Source organism: Patagioenas fasciata, chromosome 4, assembly GCF_037038585.1.
Source record: "Patagioenas fasciata isolate bPatFas1 chromosome 4, bPatFas1.hap1, whole genome shotgun sequence".
In the NCBI taxonomy this organism is placed as follows: Eukaryota; Metazoa; Chordata; class Aves; order Columbiformes; family Columbidae; genus Patagioenas; species Patagioenas fasciata.
In genome coordinates, this window is record NC_092523.1 from 13,338,376 (window position 1) to 13,352,537 (window position 14,162).

Consider the following 14,162-nt stretch of genomic DNA (forward strand, 5'->3'; position numbering starts at 1 on the left):
CCCTTGCTATTAGGAATAAAGATTTATGTGGTGTTTAGTCCATTTAGTCAGTACAGCCAAATTGAGGAACAAAATGCAGCTAGTTGAAAGGACAGCTGTAGTGGTTAAAACAGGATGAAATAATCAAATAGGCCCCAAAAAACGAAAACTCATCTCAAAAAAGATAAATACACTTAAACCTATGTATGCTTATACATGGTTATGAATGGGTTGAACCTGTGGCTTAAGTTCAGACTCGAGGAATGCAGCAACACCAAGTTCTTGGTCCAGCTCCACGTACGCGACTTGACCAGTTAGCTCATTGTACTAGGCTTCAGCAGGAAGAAGAAAATGTTTTTGCAGTTAAAGCAGTGCTCTGCAGCTACAGAGCTCCTGTTTCTATGTGTGCTGTGCAGTGTGATCTCCAGCTGGAGATGGAGCGTGCAGCTGCACATGGAGTTGCAGCACCTGTACCGGCACAGCACCTCTGCACATGCAGTAGGGCAGGGAATGACCTAACTCTTGGTGTAAGATGGGAATAGCACCAAGCAGGACCATTCTGAAGATAATGGAACTACAATTGATTTATTTTTTTGCAGTTTGCACTGGGATGCTCACCTGCAAAGTGCTCTGAAATATGACTTGGTTCAGTCTTGCTCCAGCTGCAGAGTCACAGCTGATGTCTGTTGAAAGCAGACTCCTACTTCTCTGCACAGACTTTTTCAGGTAAAAACCAAGAGCTGCTGTCATTAGCCTTGCTCCATGCAGAAATATTATGGCATGCTATTTGGGGGGTATTTACATTTATTTAAAATAAAATGCTTATAGTGTGCAACCCTACCTACATTGCAAATGGTATAGTAATATTATATTGATGCAAAAGCCTTATCATGTTTTGGAGAAAAAAAAAAAAGTGTTTGGGTTCGTGGGGTTTGTTTGTTTGGTTTTTAACCAAGAAGGAGCCTACATAGCAGCCCTACAACAAACACACAGCTGGGGTACCAAACAGGCACACAGGCAGCCCGGGTGAGACCTGTCTCCTCCAGCCCCGGTGGCACATGCCTGGATTTAGGCTGCAACCTCTGTCACTGAAGCTTGGCAGCTGCACCCCAGAGGTGCTGTGTCAGAAAGGCAGCCTGCAGCTGACTCATGGCCCCAGCAGCATTTACCCTTGTGTTGCCTCTGTGCTGGGATGGATATGGAGCCTTTTGACTAAGAACAGAATTTTAGAAAGTAGAGAAAGAGAAAATACTCAGTGAGAGTTAGTGGGAGCCACTAAACTCGAGCTCTTCCACAAAGGAGCAGAAATTAAGATTCAAGACAGGGAAGTAGGTGCAGTAGGATTTATTTTCACAGCTCAATGTGCTTGTAAACTGCCTGGCAGTACATGGAAGAAGTGAAGGCATCCATACCACTAGCATATGGAGCACAGGCAAAGACAGCTTCTTCTGAGCAGTTCGACAATTATTTGGCTCCTTTCTGCTCAAAATATTTGTGACAGCAACAAGTCAGAGCTGCCACAAAGATGACAAATTCTTTGAAGTCCACTTGGGAATCACCGTTTTCATCCAGGTTCTTGAAGACTTTATCAATGGCATCCTTGTCCTTCCCTGACTGCAAAAGAAAAGGAGCAGGTTGAGGTGAGAGAGGGCACGAACCGTAACCTGGCATCATAACTACCCATTGTCACCCCAAACAGGGGCCCAGGTTTGTTACACCTGAGAGCTGCAGTCACACACCAGCATGAAGCAGCATGTTTGCTATGTTTAAAACAACATTTATAATGGGTAAGCTGTGCAATGCAAAGCCCTGAGGACATTGCCCAGGTGAACTAAATGCCGTGTATTCCCCATCAGCTCCCGTGGACTGGCTGGGCTGGAGCTCGGCCAGTCTGCAGTTCTGCAAAATGGTGTATTCCTAGGACAAATATCAGATTTAAGCTTCATTAAGCACTGTTACCCCATAAAAGACGCGAATGGTCTCAAAAGTGCTCTGGGTGCTCCCTGTGGCTCTGGTGCCTGGCACAAGCCTCTCGCAGGAGCTGGTGTCTGGGCAGGCACCTCCTGACTCAAGCGTGATGCTGAGCTGCAGTTATGGGGGAAAAAAACACCCAAAAAAGCTTTTTCTAAGTTGCCGTAATTCTGACAGGCTGACTGAACCAGTCTATCTTGAGGCTGATGTTAAGTAAGGCACCATTCAAGTAAAAGGAGTTGTTTTTCTTTTTAATTTTGCCAAAATAATTCTAAAAATAAGTTTTTTTCCCTCGAGGCAGCACACAGGAGGGGTTTTTGGCTTGAGTCCTGACACTGATTAATTCCAGTAATTTTAGAAAATGCAGTTTTAAAAATAAACAAGGGATGGCGATAGACACCTATCTAAGGTAGGAAACAACCATGTGGATTTTGTTGAAGCTAAACAAAAAAACCCAAATCTGATATTAAACTAGAAAGAAATTATAGAAACATTCGGAAAATTTTCAGGAATTTAATATAATGACTACCTTAATTGAAATCTGATGGCACTTCTTGATCATCATTTAATTAACTAAACTTCTCTTTCTATAATTTCATGTGTCACTTTAAATATACGCACTTTTAAAATCACTAAAAATTGAACTGGTTCCCTGGATTTGACTGATGAATGTGTCTGGAACGCTTTATTCCTCTTCACTTAGCAAATTGCAATCAGTTTTAATTTTATAAGTGAATATTTCTAATTATTTAGTGAGATAGAAGTCTCTAAACTACTTCTGAAATGCACATAAGGGAATTATATTTTTGCGAACTCTTTATAACTGAGTCCAATCCTTCAGTCCTGTGGTACAGATTTATTTCTGCCTCTGATTCAAGACCTTTCCAGGTAGATGTGAGCTGTGTCAGGTATCACCAATTCTAAGACCAGAAATATTTATGAATACTTAAAAAACTGTGTCCCAGAACATTCTTGTAAATAAAAAACCAATGATATAGATGTCAGTAAAATGCAAGTAAAACTTTTTTTTTTTCCTGGAAGTCAGACTGTTCCCCCCCCCCCCCCCCCCCTTGCAGTTATTAGTCTGAAAAACAAGATGTTTTGGTTTAAATTCATTTTAAGGACTATCATTTCTTTTTTCTTCATTGATAAGATAGGAAGATGGGAAGGGAAGTGGAGACTAGAACATAAGAGGACATTCAGCTAATTACCTCCCTGGAAAATTCCAGTTTTTCTATTACTTTCAGGAAATAAGTAGAACTAGTAAGAGCAACTGTGGGGAACTGGAGGTGGTGCCTGGCCAGCCACCATAATCAGAAACAACCTTTGAGCATCATCCCATTTGATAGTTGTCTAGTGCAGTGGCTCCCCAACTTCTTTTAGAGCAAATCTGAATGTCCTGGAGGATTTTCATGCCCCCGAATTGCGATTTTGTTGTTGAGATTAAAAAGTGTTTTCTGAATTTTTCATGAATGGAAACAAATAAAAACCAATTGAAAATGAAAAGCATTTGTCTTCCAGGCAGCTAAAGCTTCTACTGAGATAAATTTATATGTATGTATGTATGTATATATATATATATATATGTAAAAGAAACCTACCTAAATGCACATGATGTTTACATACAAATCTATGTTGTAAAATACTTTTTCAGGTCTTTTAGTATTAAGGACAAATGCAAACCATTTTGCTCTGATTTCATCTGTTGTTCTTGTTTATGCATCATTTTGATGTGCATACCGAGTCTGTAGTATAAATACCTAGAGAAAATAACTGTATACATATTTAGAGATCTTCAATTAAGATCTTCAATCGCTGCAATGTAAGTACCTTCACAGCAGTTGTGACATGACATGAGCTTATAAATTCAGGGAGAAACAAAAGTAGGTGAATTCTGAAGATGAAATTCAAACTATTTCAAAGCCATTGTCCTGATAACTCGAGTGATGAATTTAGTAAACAGGGAATCGCCCTGAATATTACAATCAGTCTTACACAATATGTACAAAGGCTTTTTTATTTAAAGTTTTTCTACAAACCATTGCATATTTCTGGATGTAATTTCCCCTAAAATGCACTAAAATCTGTCTGCAATCAGCCTCTGTGCCCGTTCCACAGAAATGATGCCACGCTGTTCTCTTACCGAGAGGAAGTTTGGGAGCTCTTTTTCCAGAAGGGTCTTCAGTTCTGCTTTGGTGAGGGTTTGCCTGTTTCCGTCAGTCTTTGCATACTGGTCAAAGACAGCAATGGTCATTCCCATCGCAGTTTCCAGCTGAGACATGTTGCTGCTGGAGTCCGGCTTTCTTCTGAACAGGAGCAGCCTCAGGGCTCTCTCGGAGGATGGACACTGGTCTTGTTCTGAGGTGCTTTATGCAACTGTCGCATCCAAGTTTTGGTAGCACACCAGAGGGACAGTTGTCCCTTAGCAAACATCCGTATGCGAGCACTGCTGGGAGTACACACCTCTGTGCTGGCAGCTATTCAAAACCCAGGCTTTATCACTCTGGTGTGGCTGGTACAACCAGTAGCTCACCAGTAGAAACGAGCCTCTCCTTCAAGATACACAGTGTGACTAACACATGAAAATCTGATTTTGATACTTGCTGTTTGCTCAATAATCAGATTTGTTCCTTCAGATATGCCCATCTGAGCAGAGGGTTGATGGCCCAGCTTTGGCAGAGTGCATGTCAGCCTGCTCAGGAGGAAGAGGAACATCTTGCTTCTCCTTCACTACCATAGTTGAGGGCTCTGCAAGGTGCTGCCTGTGCTGAGCCAAGAGAAGAGCTTGGCTGCCCTTTCTGCCTTGTTGCAGACCAGATGGCTCGCTAGCACGCACTGGGGGTGAGACTCACTAGATCAAAGGAGAGGTCTGCAATGCAGCCAGCTAACAAAGCACAAGCAGATACCTCGTAAGGCACAAGCCTTGTGGGGAGCAGCTGAGAGAATTGGGGCTGTTCAGCCTGGAGAAAAGAAGGCTGATGGGAGACCTTATTGCTGTCTACAACTACCTGAAAGGAGGTTGTAGCATGGGGGTGTTGGTCTCTTCTCCCAAGTAGCAAGTGATAGGACAAAAGCAAATGGCCTCAGGTTGCACCAGGAAAGGTTCAGATTGGACATTAGGAAAAAATTCTCCATAGAAAGGGTTGTGAAGCAGTGGAACAGGCTGCCCAGGAATGTGGTGGAGTCACCGTCCCCAGAGGTGTTTAAAAGGTTATAGACAAGGTTCTTAGGGACATGGTTTAGTGCTAGAGCTAGCTTATGGTTGGACTCGATGATCCCAAAGTTCTCTTCCAACTGAAATGATTCTATGATTCTATTCTATGATTCTAACTTAATCCCCTGTGGCCTGCTGTCAGGCCAGAGTGGATGTCTGCAATAAGTCTGATGAACCAACATCTCTCCAAGACCAGCAAAAGGAGCCTTGCAAAGCCACTCCACAAAGAACTTGCTCAGATAGGGATATCTGAATAAATAAATGTGATACTTTAGTGAACAAACAGTATCAAAATTCATCTTGATCTGCAGTGAAATAACTTGCTATTGACCCTATGCAGCATCAAACCTTGCAATAATATGGACTGTACTGAAAATAAAAGGCCACTTTAAACTCCTCTGGTCCTCTGTGGCTTCTGATGAACTTTGCGATTTGCTTGAAAACTGTGGTCTCCCATCATTAAAAGGCCAAACACATTGGACCCACATCTACACACACCAGAGCTGTTTGAGGGTCTGTGCTGGGAGGTGAGTGGCACGTGGCCTGTGGTAGCTCAGGTGATGGAAGCTGGTCAGCTTCAGCTGCACTGAGTTTGGAACCAGTTCAATTTATGGCCAAGTAGCAGGATAACTTGGCCTCTGCCAGAATCCAGGTGGCTACACTGGACCTGGAGGAGCTCATTTAAGGTGACTTACATATACAGTAGTGTCTGCAGAGTGAATGCACCGAGCAAATTACTTGGGGGAACCTACCAAACTAGGGCATCATGCTTGAATAATACTGATAGACACCAGGCTGCATTCTCTGTAGAAGATCCTGACTATGGATTCCCAAAACTAAACCTGACCTTGGATGTCTGTGGACATACCTCTGCATGCTTGAAGATAATTTTCCACTGATGCTATGCTGTAGACAAGTTACCAAAAAAACCCCAGTTCTTGATTGAGAAGAATTAAACTCCTTTCTCCCAGATGTTTATAGGCACCTGTTCCCCAGGCAAAATCTGTCCTGTAACATCTATAACATCTCAGAGTAAGACTACACATCACAAGTACATGGAAATCTGGTACCTTTCTGAGACAAAAACCTCATGATTTTTCATGTTACATTCTCAAACCAAGTATTTTGCATTTCCCAGAAAACCACAGCAACATCTCAGGGTGTATGTTTTATCTGAACAGTTCATTACAATTATTTGTTCCCGTGACTTTGACCTCATGACATAGTTACAACTGATTTGCATTAAGTAGGTAAGGTGAAGTTTGAAGTTTTTGCGTTAAAGTGCATGTTGAAAACTGTGGGCTTCCTTCAGAAGAAGGAACAAGAAGAGAGCAAACAACTGGCGTTTGTGAGCTGTGAACATTGTCTGGTGTTTGCATACACACACCGCTGGTGTATTGGGCCAGGAACTTTTTTTGTCCTTTTCTGATATATATCTGTAACATGAATATTAAACATAGCCAATAAAGAAAACTCAGTTCCTCCCTCTAAAGGAAAACCGAAGAAAATAAAACGTCTGCTTCCTGCATTCTCATGACTTTGAATCATGAACATTGGTGTTAATTATACAGAATAAAAAAAAAGTGCCCCAAAAAGGCAGATGGGGAGATCAACAGGATATGTCAGTATGTCCACACCTTTGCCGCATAACCTGGCAGAAAAGGTGTCATTGACCCATTTTCCTCTGGAAACTAAGATCACACGCAGCGCCAAAACACAAAATAAAACACAAGGCTTGAATTTCTACAAATTGGAAGGTCAGCACGGCAGCACTGCCTGGTTGGTGCCTTTCTTTTGTTTTGTATTTTAATGTGTCACATTTGTATTCATGCATGTGCTCACACATCAGTGCTGCTCAGACTTTTCAATTCACACCTTTTGTATTGTTTGAATATTTTCTTACAATTCGGTTCTGTGCACAAGGCACAGACTATTACAAGTGTTTGCAAAAACAAAGCAGAGCAGAAATAGGAGGCACACGCAGGAGAGCAAGCAGTGTTCTGATGGCAACCCATCCGTCCAGCTCCCCAGTGAGATACGCAGTTTCTGTGGGCTTGTTTAGATTTTCTATTATTATTTTAATGTAAACAATATCCGTTATTTGCTTTTTTCAGATATCTTTATTTGAAGAATGGTACAGGCAACAGCTTGGATGAGTATTTACTAAAAGTTTGTACAGAAATAGGTCTTGCTGTTCCTAACTTGGGCCAAAAGTTTAAGTTATTTAAGTGATACAGATGTGGACTGTCACACACAGAATTTTCAAAAACTGTTCAGATATACTCAAATTTTAAGGCATTTGTCCAGATGTTCAGGCTTACAAGAGATTTGTGTGACCTTGTGCTGATTTTCTCTTACAGAATTACTGTTATCCTACACTCTTTGCAGCAGCGTCTGTTTTGGAAAAGTCTGAATAAATACATTTATCAGCTCTGCTCTAAAGAGCCATTTGTGTCACAGCCAGCTGAACAGCTGAAATGGGGTCACTGAGATGTTAAACTTCTATTAGAGCTTATCATCCCTTAAAGCTTATTCCGAAAGGTGCAGGAAGTTACATGAGAAGGACTTTTTGACTGTTTCCACAAATCTGTTATATATCTGAATGGAAGAAGCACAGGAGGAAGAAAACACAACCTGAAATGATGAATTCACTGTTTTTCTCAAGTTGTATTTTGGCAGCAGTATGAAAGGCACTTTATTTTTCTCTTAACAAGAGGATAATATCTGAACCATGAACAAGCATTGCATGTTCCACACTGAGATAAAATGATCAAAACCCTCAAATTTTCCAGTGTCCTGGATGGTTTTTTGAACTTAGAATATCAACACACCTTGTTTACTAAAAAACAAGGTTTTCCTTTGCACTGCTTCTGAAAACTTGCTCTAAGTCTGGTTAACAGTTTTTAGGGGTCATTTCATTTCTGCAATGCAAGGTATATTTATTTATGTTTAGTGATTAAATGATGCAATTACTAGATTTGCTTTGCAAAACACGGAAAGATTAGACTAAACAGGCACTGATGAGGCATAGGTAGAAGAGGATTCATACAAGCAGCGTGTGGTGGTCAGTGACACACTGTATAGGCTCTGTTAATTATGTATGTCGAGGTTTTCATTATTTTATTATTCTTTACTTCTCAATATAGCCTTAAATATGTTTTGCAAATGCAATTAGTAAGTTCACATACTGTTTAAGGGCAGGTAAAATGGAGAAGCCCCAGGTCAGCTAACTGGTGGTGTGACTTTCTGAGTTGACAGTTGGGGTAACAAAACTGTCATCTGGCAAAGCTCCACCATGGGAAATAGACGTTCATCACTGTGTGTTGACTCTATGCAAACACATTTATTAGTGTACTCCACATAGCCATATTAGACTCTAAAATCAACGCATATATTACAGCCCATAAATTTATATTTGCAGTGTAAATAGTTCTGTCTAGTTTTCAATGCTTGATTGAATAATTTCCTGGGTGCTAATCTTTACAGGGTTTACTTAATACTGTAGTTTTAAGGTTCATGATATCGAGGCTTTCAAGACTACTTTTTTTCTTTCATTTTAATGGTAGAAAGAGAGGTAACACCCTAGAGTAACTGAATATTGTCCACGCAAGTGCTGTAGGCATGGTTTCTAAGTACTGTGACTGGTCAGCCAGTCTTGCACAAGCAGTCGTTTGCTCTGTTAATACTTATAAAATCCTACTCAGATACCAGCCCAGTAAAAAGTTGCTCTATGGCTTAGTCAGAAAGAGCAGGAAAAAAAGACAGAGGAAAAAATAAAGAACAAGAAAAAACCCAAAGAAAAATAAAAAGATAAGTGAGCTGCGAAAGAGGATGGTTGTTTTGTGAACTTTAGAACAGACTGAGTGAACCTTTTAAAAGGAAATTCCTATTTGTTAGAGAGAGGTAAAGACATGAAAGAATGACTGAGGCAATTCCAAGAAAGCTTTCAAAATACTTTTGTATGCAAAGAAGAATATTTTGGCAGTGCTAAGCTCTCCTGAACTAAACAATACTCTTTTTCCTTCAGTCTGCAAAAACATTTTCTCAGAGGGAAGGAATCCTAAGAGAAAGATGCTTTGGGTTGAGTGCCGTTGTAGGCAATACATTGAGAGAAAACCTTTGCATCCCCCCCTAAAAATACAGATTTTTTTTCGTTTAAAAATATTCATTTATGCATATGTTGAAGAAACGAGAAGGGCTGACCTGCCACCACAGAACTGTGTGTAAAGGGAGTTGATATCCATATGCACAGTCAGGAAGATTTGCAAGGGAATTTGATTGAGTGGAAGGTCCCCAGGCACACACATTTCACAGAACTGGCTGCTTTTGGTTTCCAGAAAGTAATTATGGGCTGTAGTGTGACTGCTAAGAACAAATAGGGTTTTTTCAGAAGGCAAACACTGACATTGTTCTCTCATTCTTAATGGGGCAGTAAATGAGCATGCTGGGCTCAGAAATACTGAAAGGTGGGGTGGGAAATGGGAAGAGAAGTATGCTTTTACAACAGACAATTTAACTTCAGGTTTCACTTATCAGAAAAAGAGGCGGCCTTCAACAAACAGGGACATAAAAAACGACCTGCACGGAACTGGGAGATTCCTCAAGTTGGAAGGAGAAACCCAACCATGAACAGACTCTAAATAAAGCCAGAGGCCGCTTGAGTAAGTTGAGGAAATATGGTCATGGGTATAAATATAGGACTTGCCTTATTTTGGCCAAAATTTACCTTTAAAATGTGTTTAAATCTATCTAGATGGACTACGTACTGGGTGTATTTAACCAAGTAGCCACTGGTGTGACAATTACTGGTTAAAGTGTCTTAAAAATGGCCCGAGTCTGTCTCAGCTTCTCACACTCAGTGCCCTTGCTCACTGCTCACATAAGTTTGCTATCACACTGCAGATCTGAAGGTGAGATGAGAAACCAGCTCTTATTCTTTCTACCCAGAGGATATTAGCTCATTTTTTCCCCTCACAGAGCCTGAATGAAATGGTAGCTACTCTTTCCATTTCCTTTCTTGCTCGATAGCAGTCCTTGTTTAGATAAAACCTAGAGTCTTTAGGTTAAGGTTAGACTGTATTTTAAAAGAAACTTAAAAAGGAGAAATCATATTATTGTACAGCTGCTATACTGAGAAAGGAGAGTTATTGTATCTGAGCAAACCCACTCTGCCCAGTGGTATTTTTGGAATGTCTGCCACCTTATTACCTGACCTTTGTCTGCTGTCTTAATTAGATATGCCTATGATTTTTTCCTCTCTCCAGAATTAAAAGCTATAAAGTGAAAAAGGGAGCAACAGCTATTATTACTTTCATTATTTATTCCCATAGCAGCATCAGAAGCCCTAACCGTGGACTGCAGTTGTGTTAGGCCAGGCAACGTACAGATACAGCATTCCTGCCTCACAGAGCTGGTCTTTCAAGTTTAGGACAAGGCAAGCACATCAGCAGATAACAGAACATAGAGCATTTCAGAGCAGAGGTACCTGACAGACCCTATTTCTTGTTATTATTTTGAATCCTTACACTGTTTAGTTATATCTCTAACCTCTGTCTTTAGTCTGCTAATAATACTTAACACAGGTGCTGTACTTAGTCCCTCTCTGCCTTATCCTTTTTGTATTGCTGTGCCTCTGTGGAGTTGAATACTTTGTGAGACAAAGTTACAAAATAACTTTGATAAGAGCAACTCTAGATGTATAAGATGTTGCCGAGTCTTGCCAACTGGCTGTACTCTAGAAAAAGGACAAGGAATTAATTGTTGTCATATCCTATCAGACAACAAAATCCACCAGTGCCCAGCACCAGACCACGGCAATTTAGCCACAGCCTTGTTACTAGAATGTAGTAGTCCATCAAAATCCTTCCTCCCATCTCAGGATTCTGTATTATGTAGAAAATTAGAAGCATTTATAGATTATCATGTGTCCTTTCTCTTGGTCAGATAAATCGGTTAATGCTCTTTTGCTCTGTGTATTCATTTGTCAGTTATATTTGCATTTTCCTGTCTACAAAATACTGAGACAAGACCACTTATTAAAGGTAATAACAATAAAAAATGCCTTTACAGCCTGTGCTGGTTTTGGCTGGGATAGAGTTAAATTTCTTCATAGCAGCTAGTGTGGGGCTATGTTTTGAATTTGTGCTGGAAACAGTGTTGGTAACACAGGGATGTTTTAGTTACTGCAGACCAGTTCTTGCACAGAGTCAAGGCCTTTTTGGCTCCTCTCACCACCCCACCAGCGAGTGGGCTGGGGGTGCACAAGGATTTGGGAGGGGACACAGCCAGGACAGCTGACCCCAACTGACCAAAGGGATATTCCACACCATATGATGTCATGCTCAGTATATAATGCTGGGGGAAGCAGAAGGAACAGGGGGATGTTCTGAGTGATGGCAGTTGTCTTCCCAAGTAAACATTCCATCTTGCTGTCCTGGAAATGGCTGAATACCTGCCTGTTGATGGGTTGTAGTGAATTAATTCCTGGTTTTGCCTTGCTTGCATGCACGGCTTTTGCTTTACCTATTAAACTGTCTTATTTCAACCCTTGAGTCTGCTCACCTTTACCCTTCCAATTCTCTCCCCCATCCCACCAAGACAGAATGAGCGAGTGGCTGTGCGGGGCTTAGTTGCCAGTGGGGGTTAAATCATGGCACAGCTGCCCTCATTGTAACTACCCAAACTAGCATGATGGCAAAAATTATATCTGATCATCTTATAGATTTACTCTCTGGTTTCTGCTGTTATTTATAGGAGATGTGGCAATATATCTTGGTTTGAAGTCTGATGGTGAAATAGATGCAGGACACAAATTTGCATTTGAGTTTGAAAGCACAGTTCATCAAGACAGAATAAAACCAACACAGCAACTTCTCTAGGTTAGTGGAAACATGGACCCTGAGGACCCTATGGTACACTTCAGTTTCTCCTATGGTGATGTTTTTCCTTAAATTTAGTATCTGCTTGAAGATTTTAGTCCTTGACAGAGAAACACGTAAAAACATTTTAGCTCAAAGTATTGATTTTAACTTTTATTCCCCAAGCAATACTAGGAACTAGGCAAAAATGACAATTTAAACTAAATCCTTCCTGTTGGCACAGGTCAGGCTTTCTGTATAAATTTAGCCTCTATCCAGAGTTACCCTGCCTAAAGGAGGAGTGATTTTAAACCGAGAGTGTTCTTAACTAGTAGAATGAAGACATCCTTAAGTCAGTTTAAGCCTGGGCTGTGGCTGTTGAGTTTTTGAGAACAGTGGCAGTTTTGCAGTGTTTCTTGATGCCAGCAGTACAGAGAAACCACGTTAGATAAAATCAGGTTTCGAACAAGTTTTAGTCAACTAAGTTAGTGTCCTGGTTGTTCTGACAGCACCCTTACCAGGCACAAGAACATTAGTCATAGCATCACACACAAACATGACTATTTTGCCAATACATTGGTTGGGGCACCTCATCTTCCCGCCTGCTATTGGAGATCCAGGAATACCTGCTCCCTACTCTTCATTCACGAGTATTATGAAAGGAAAGAACCCCAGCCCAGGGCTTGGAAAAAATGTGTGTTTCAAGTGAGACCGAGATAATCCATAACCACTTGCTAAGACCAGCTGCCTAGGTGCTAGGTAGATTAATCAAGCTGCAACTCCTCCTTGATGATTGTGCAATGGAGCAGGAAAAAGAAGAGTTCAGGCCTGGTGTCTCAAGGTGACTATACTACCTTTCCAAACCAGGGTCATGAGTGTGACAAGGAGGAGGTCTCATTTTTAGGAGTATGAGTAAGCCAAGTACATTTATGAGATCTTGAAAACACAGCAGAACACATACAAGGCTTTGAAACACATTATGCCCATCTTTCTCTTAAATCAGCATGTTTCAGCCTGTGCTTAACCCAGGCCTTTGAACCTCAAATGAAACTGGAATGGAATCATCACTTTGTAGCACCCTGTTCAAGAAGGACTAACCACCAAAACTGGTTAAGTCAAAGGCCCAAGATTGTCTTCAAGTTCTGTCATTAAGTAGATGGGCTTCATTATACAGGATGTTTCAAAAAGATGGACCCAATTTCAAAGCAGTTGTGGGGTCACCATCTCACAAATGACTGGGTCTGGGGGCTGTTTGTGCACTGGGAGAGGCATATAGTATTTGAAACTCTGTGTCCTGCCCTTTCAAGTGGTAAAAGTTTCATTCATGAGTGGTTTGTGGTTGCAGAGATACAGGGATTTCAAATTTGGTCCATCTTTTTGAAACACCCTGTGTACTGCAAGTTAAATGAACAGTGTCACGGAGGCACCTCAAAGTCAGTTTTAGGTGGACAACAAGTTCCAAAACAGGCTTTATTCTGGCCGGAAAAGTAAACTGACCAAAACAGGGTTTATACAATTAGTTAGCACTCCAACAACATAAAATACAGGTTCGGATATCAGTTGAGGAGACTATTGGGGTGCAGTAAAATAAGAATAATGAGGATCCACAGTGTGCATGCACACACTCACAAGAAACACATCAGAGCCCTCTGACTCCAGGGTCACCTCAGGAAATAATCGCTCACCTGGGTTAGGCAAGGACTCACACTTGCCTGGTTAGGCAAGGACTTATTAAAGGATATATCCAGTAAATTATCACTCACCCAAACGAGGAGGTGAGGCATTCCCAATCCCAGGAAGTTTCCTTAGACAGCATTCCAGACTAAGGGGAGGGCTCCAGCTCAGCAGACTCGCTGCTCTGAGAAGACCACACAAAGGGAATCTTCGGAGGGAGCCCCGTTTTATAGTCTGATCAGATCTGGCTGTGGGCATTCCAGAAGCTTCCCAGTTTCTCTGGGCCTCCCCTCTGCTAACGACCCTGTCATCCGACTCTGGGTCCCACAAAAGAGCCATTAACTGCCCCATTGAAGGCTCCAGTTCTCAGAGGTGGATGTGCAACTGCCACAGACAGCTAAAATTGAGATCATTCCGGACATTAGAATATGTCCTGAGGTTACAGAGCTCTTTATGTTTTAAATCTA

General features: G+C 41.3%; 1 protein-coding gene across 2 annotated transcripts; it reads right to left on the reverse strand.

The window, feature by feature from the left end:
• Positions 1–1,346: 1,346 nt before the first annotated feature.
• S100P (S100 calcium binding protein P) lies at positions 1,347–13,873 on the reverse strand. Of its 2 annotated transcripts, none has more exons than XM_065837803.2 (2): positions 4,094–4,689; positions 1,347–1,593 (listed from the first exon to the last, which is right to left on the reverse strand). In XM_065837803.2, the coding sequence occupies exons 1-2, from the start codon at positions 4,229–4,231 to the stop codon at positions 1,444–1,446; spliced, it is 288 nt and encodes a 95-aa protein (XP_065693875.1). In that variant the 5' UTR covers positions 4,232–4,689; the 3' UTR covers positions 1,347–1,443. The 2 variants fall into 2 exon arrangements, 1 of the variants encoding a protein (XP_065693875.1); XR_011739022.1 differs by lacking the exon at positions 4,094–4,689 and adding an exon at positions 13,785–13,873 and having other exon boundaries at positions 1,517–1,593.
• Positions 13,874–14,162: the final 289 nt, after the last annotated feature.

What these genes read in the sequence shown, in the direction of transcription:
- S100P (XM_065837803.2), bottom strand. Translation starts at nt 4,231, where the DNA reads ATGTCTCAGCTGGAAACTGCGATGGGAATGACCATTGCTGTCTTTGAC. An exon ending in AGCTCCCAAACTTCCTCTCG is followed by an intron (nt 1,594 to 4,093) that starts GTAAGAGAACAG and finishes TTTCTTTTGCAG; the next exon opens with TCAGGGAAGGACAAGGATGC.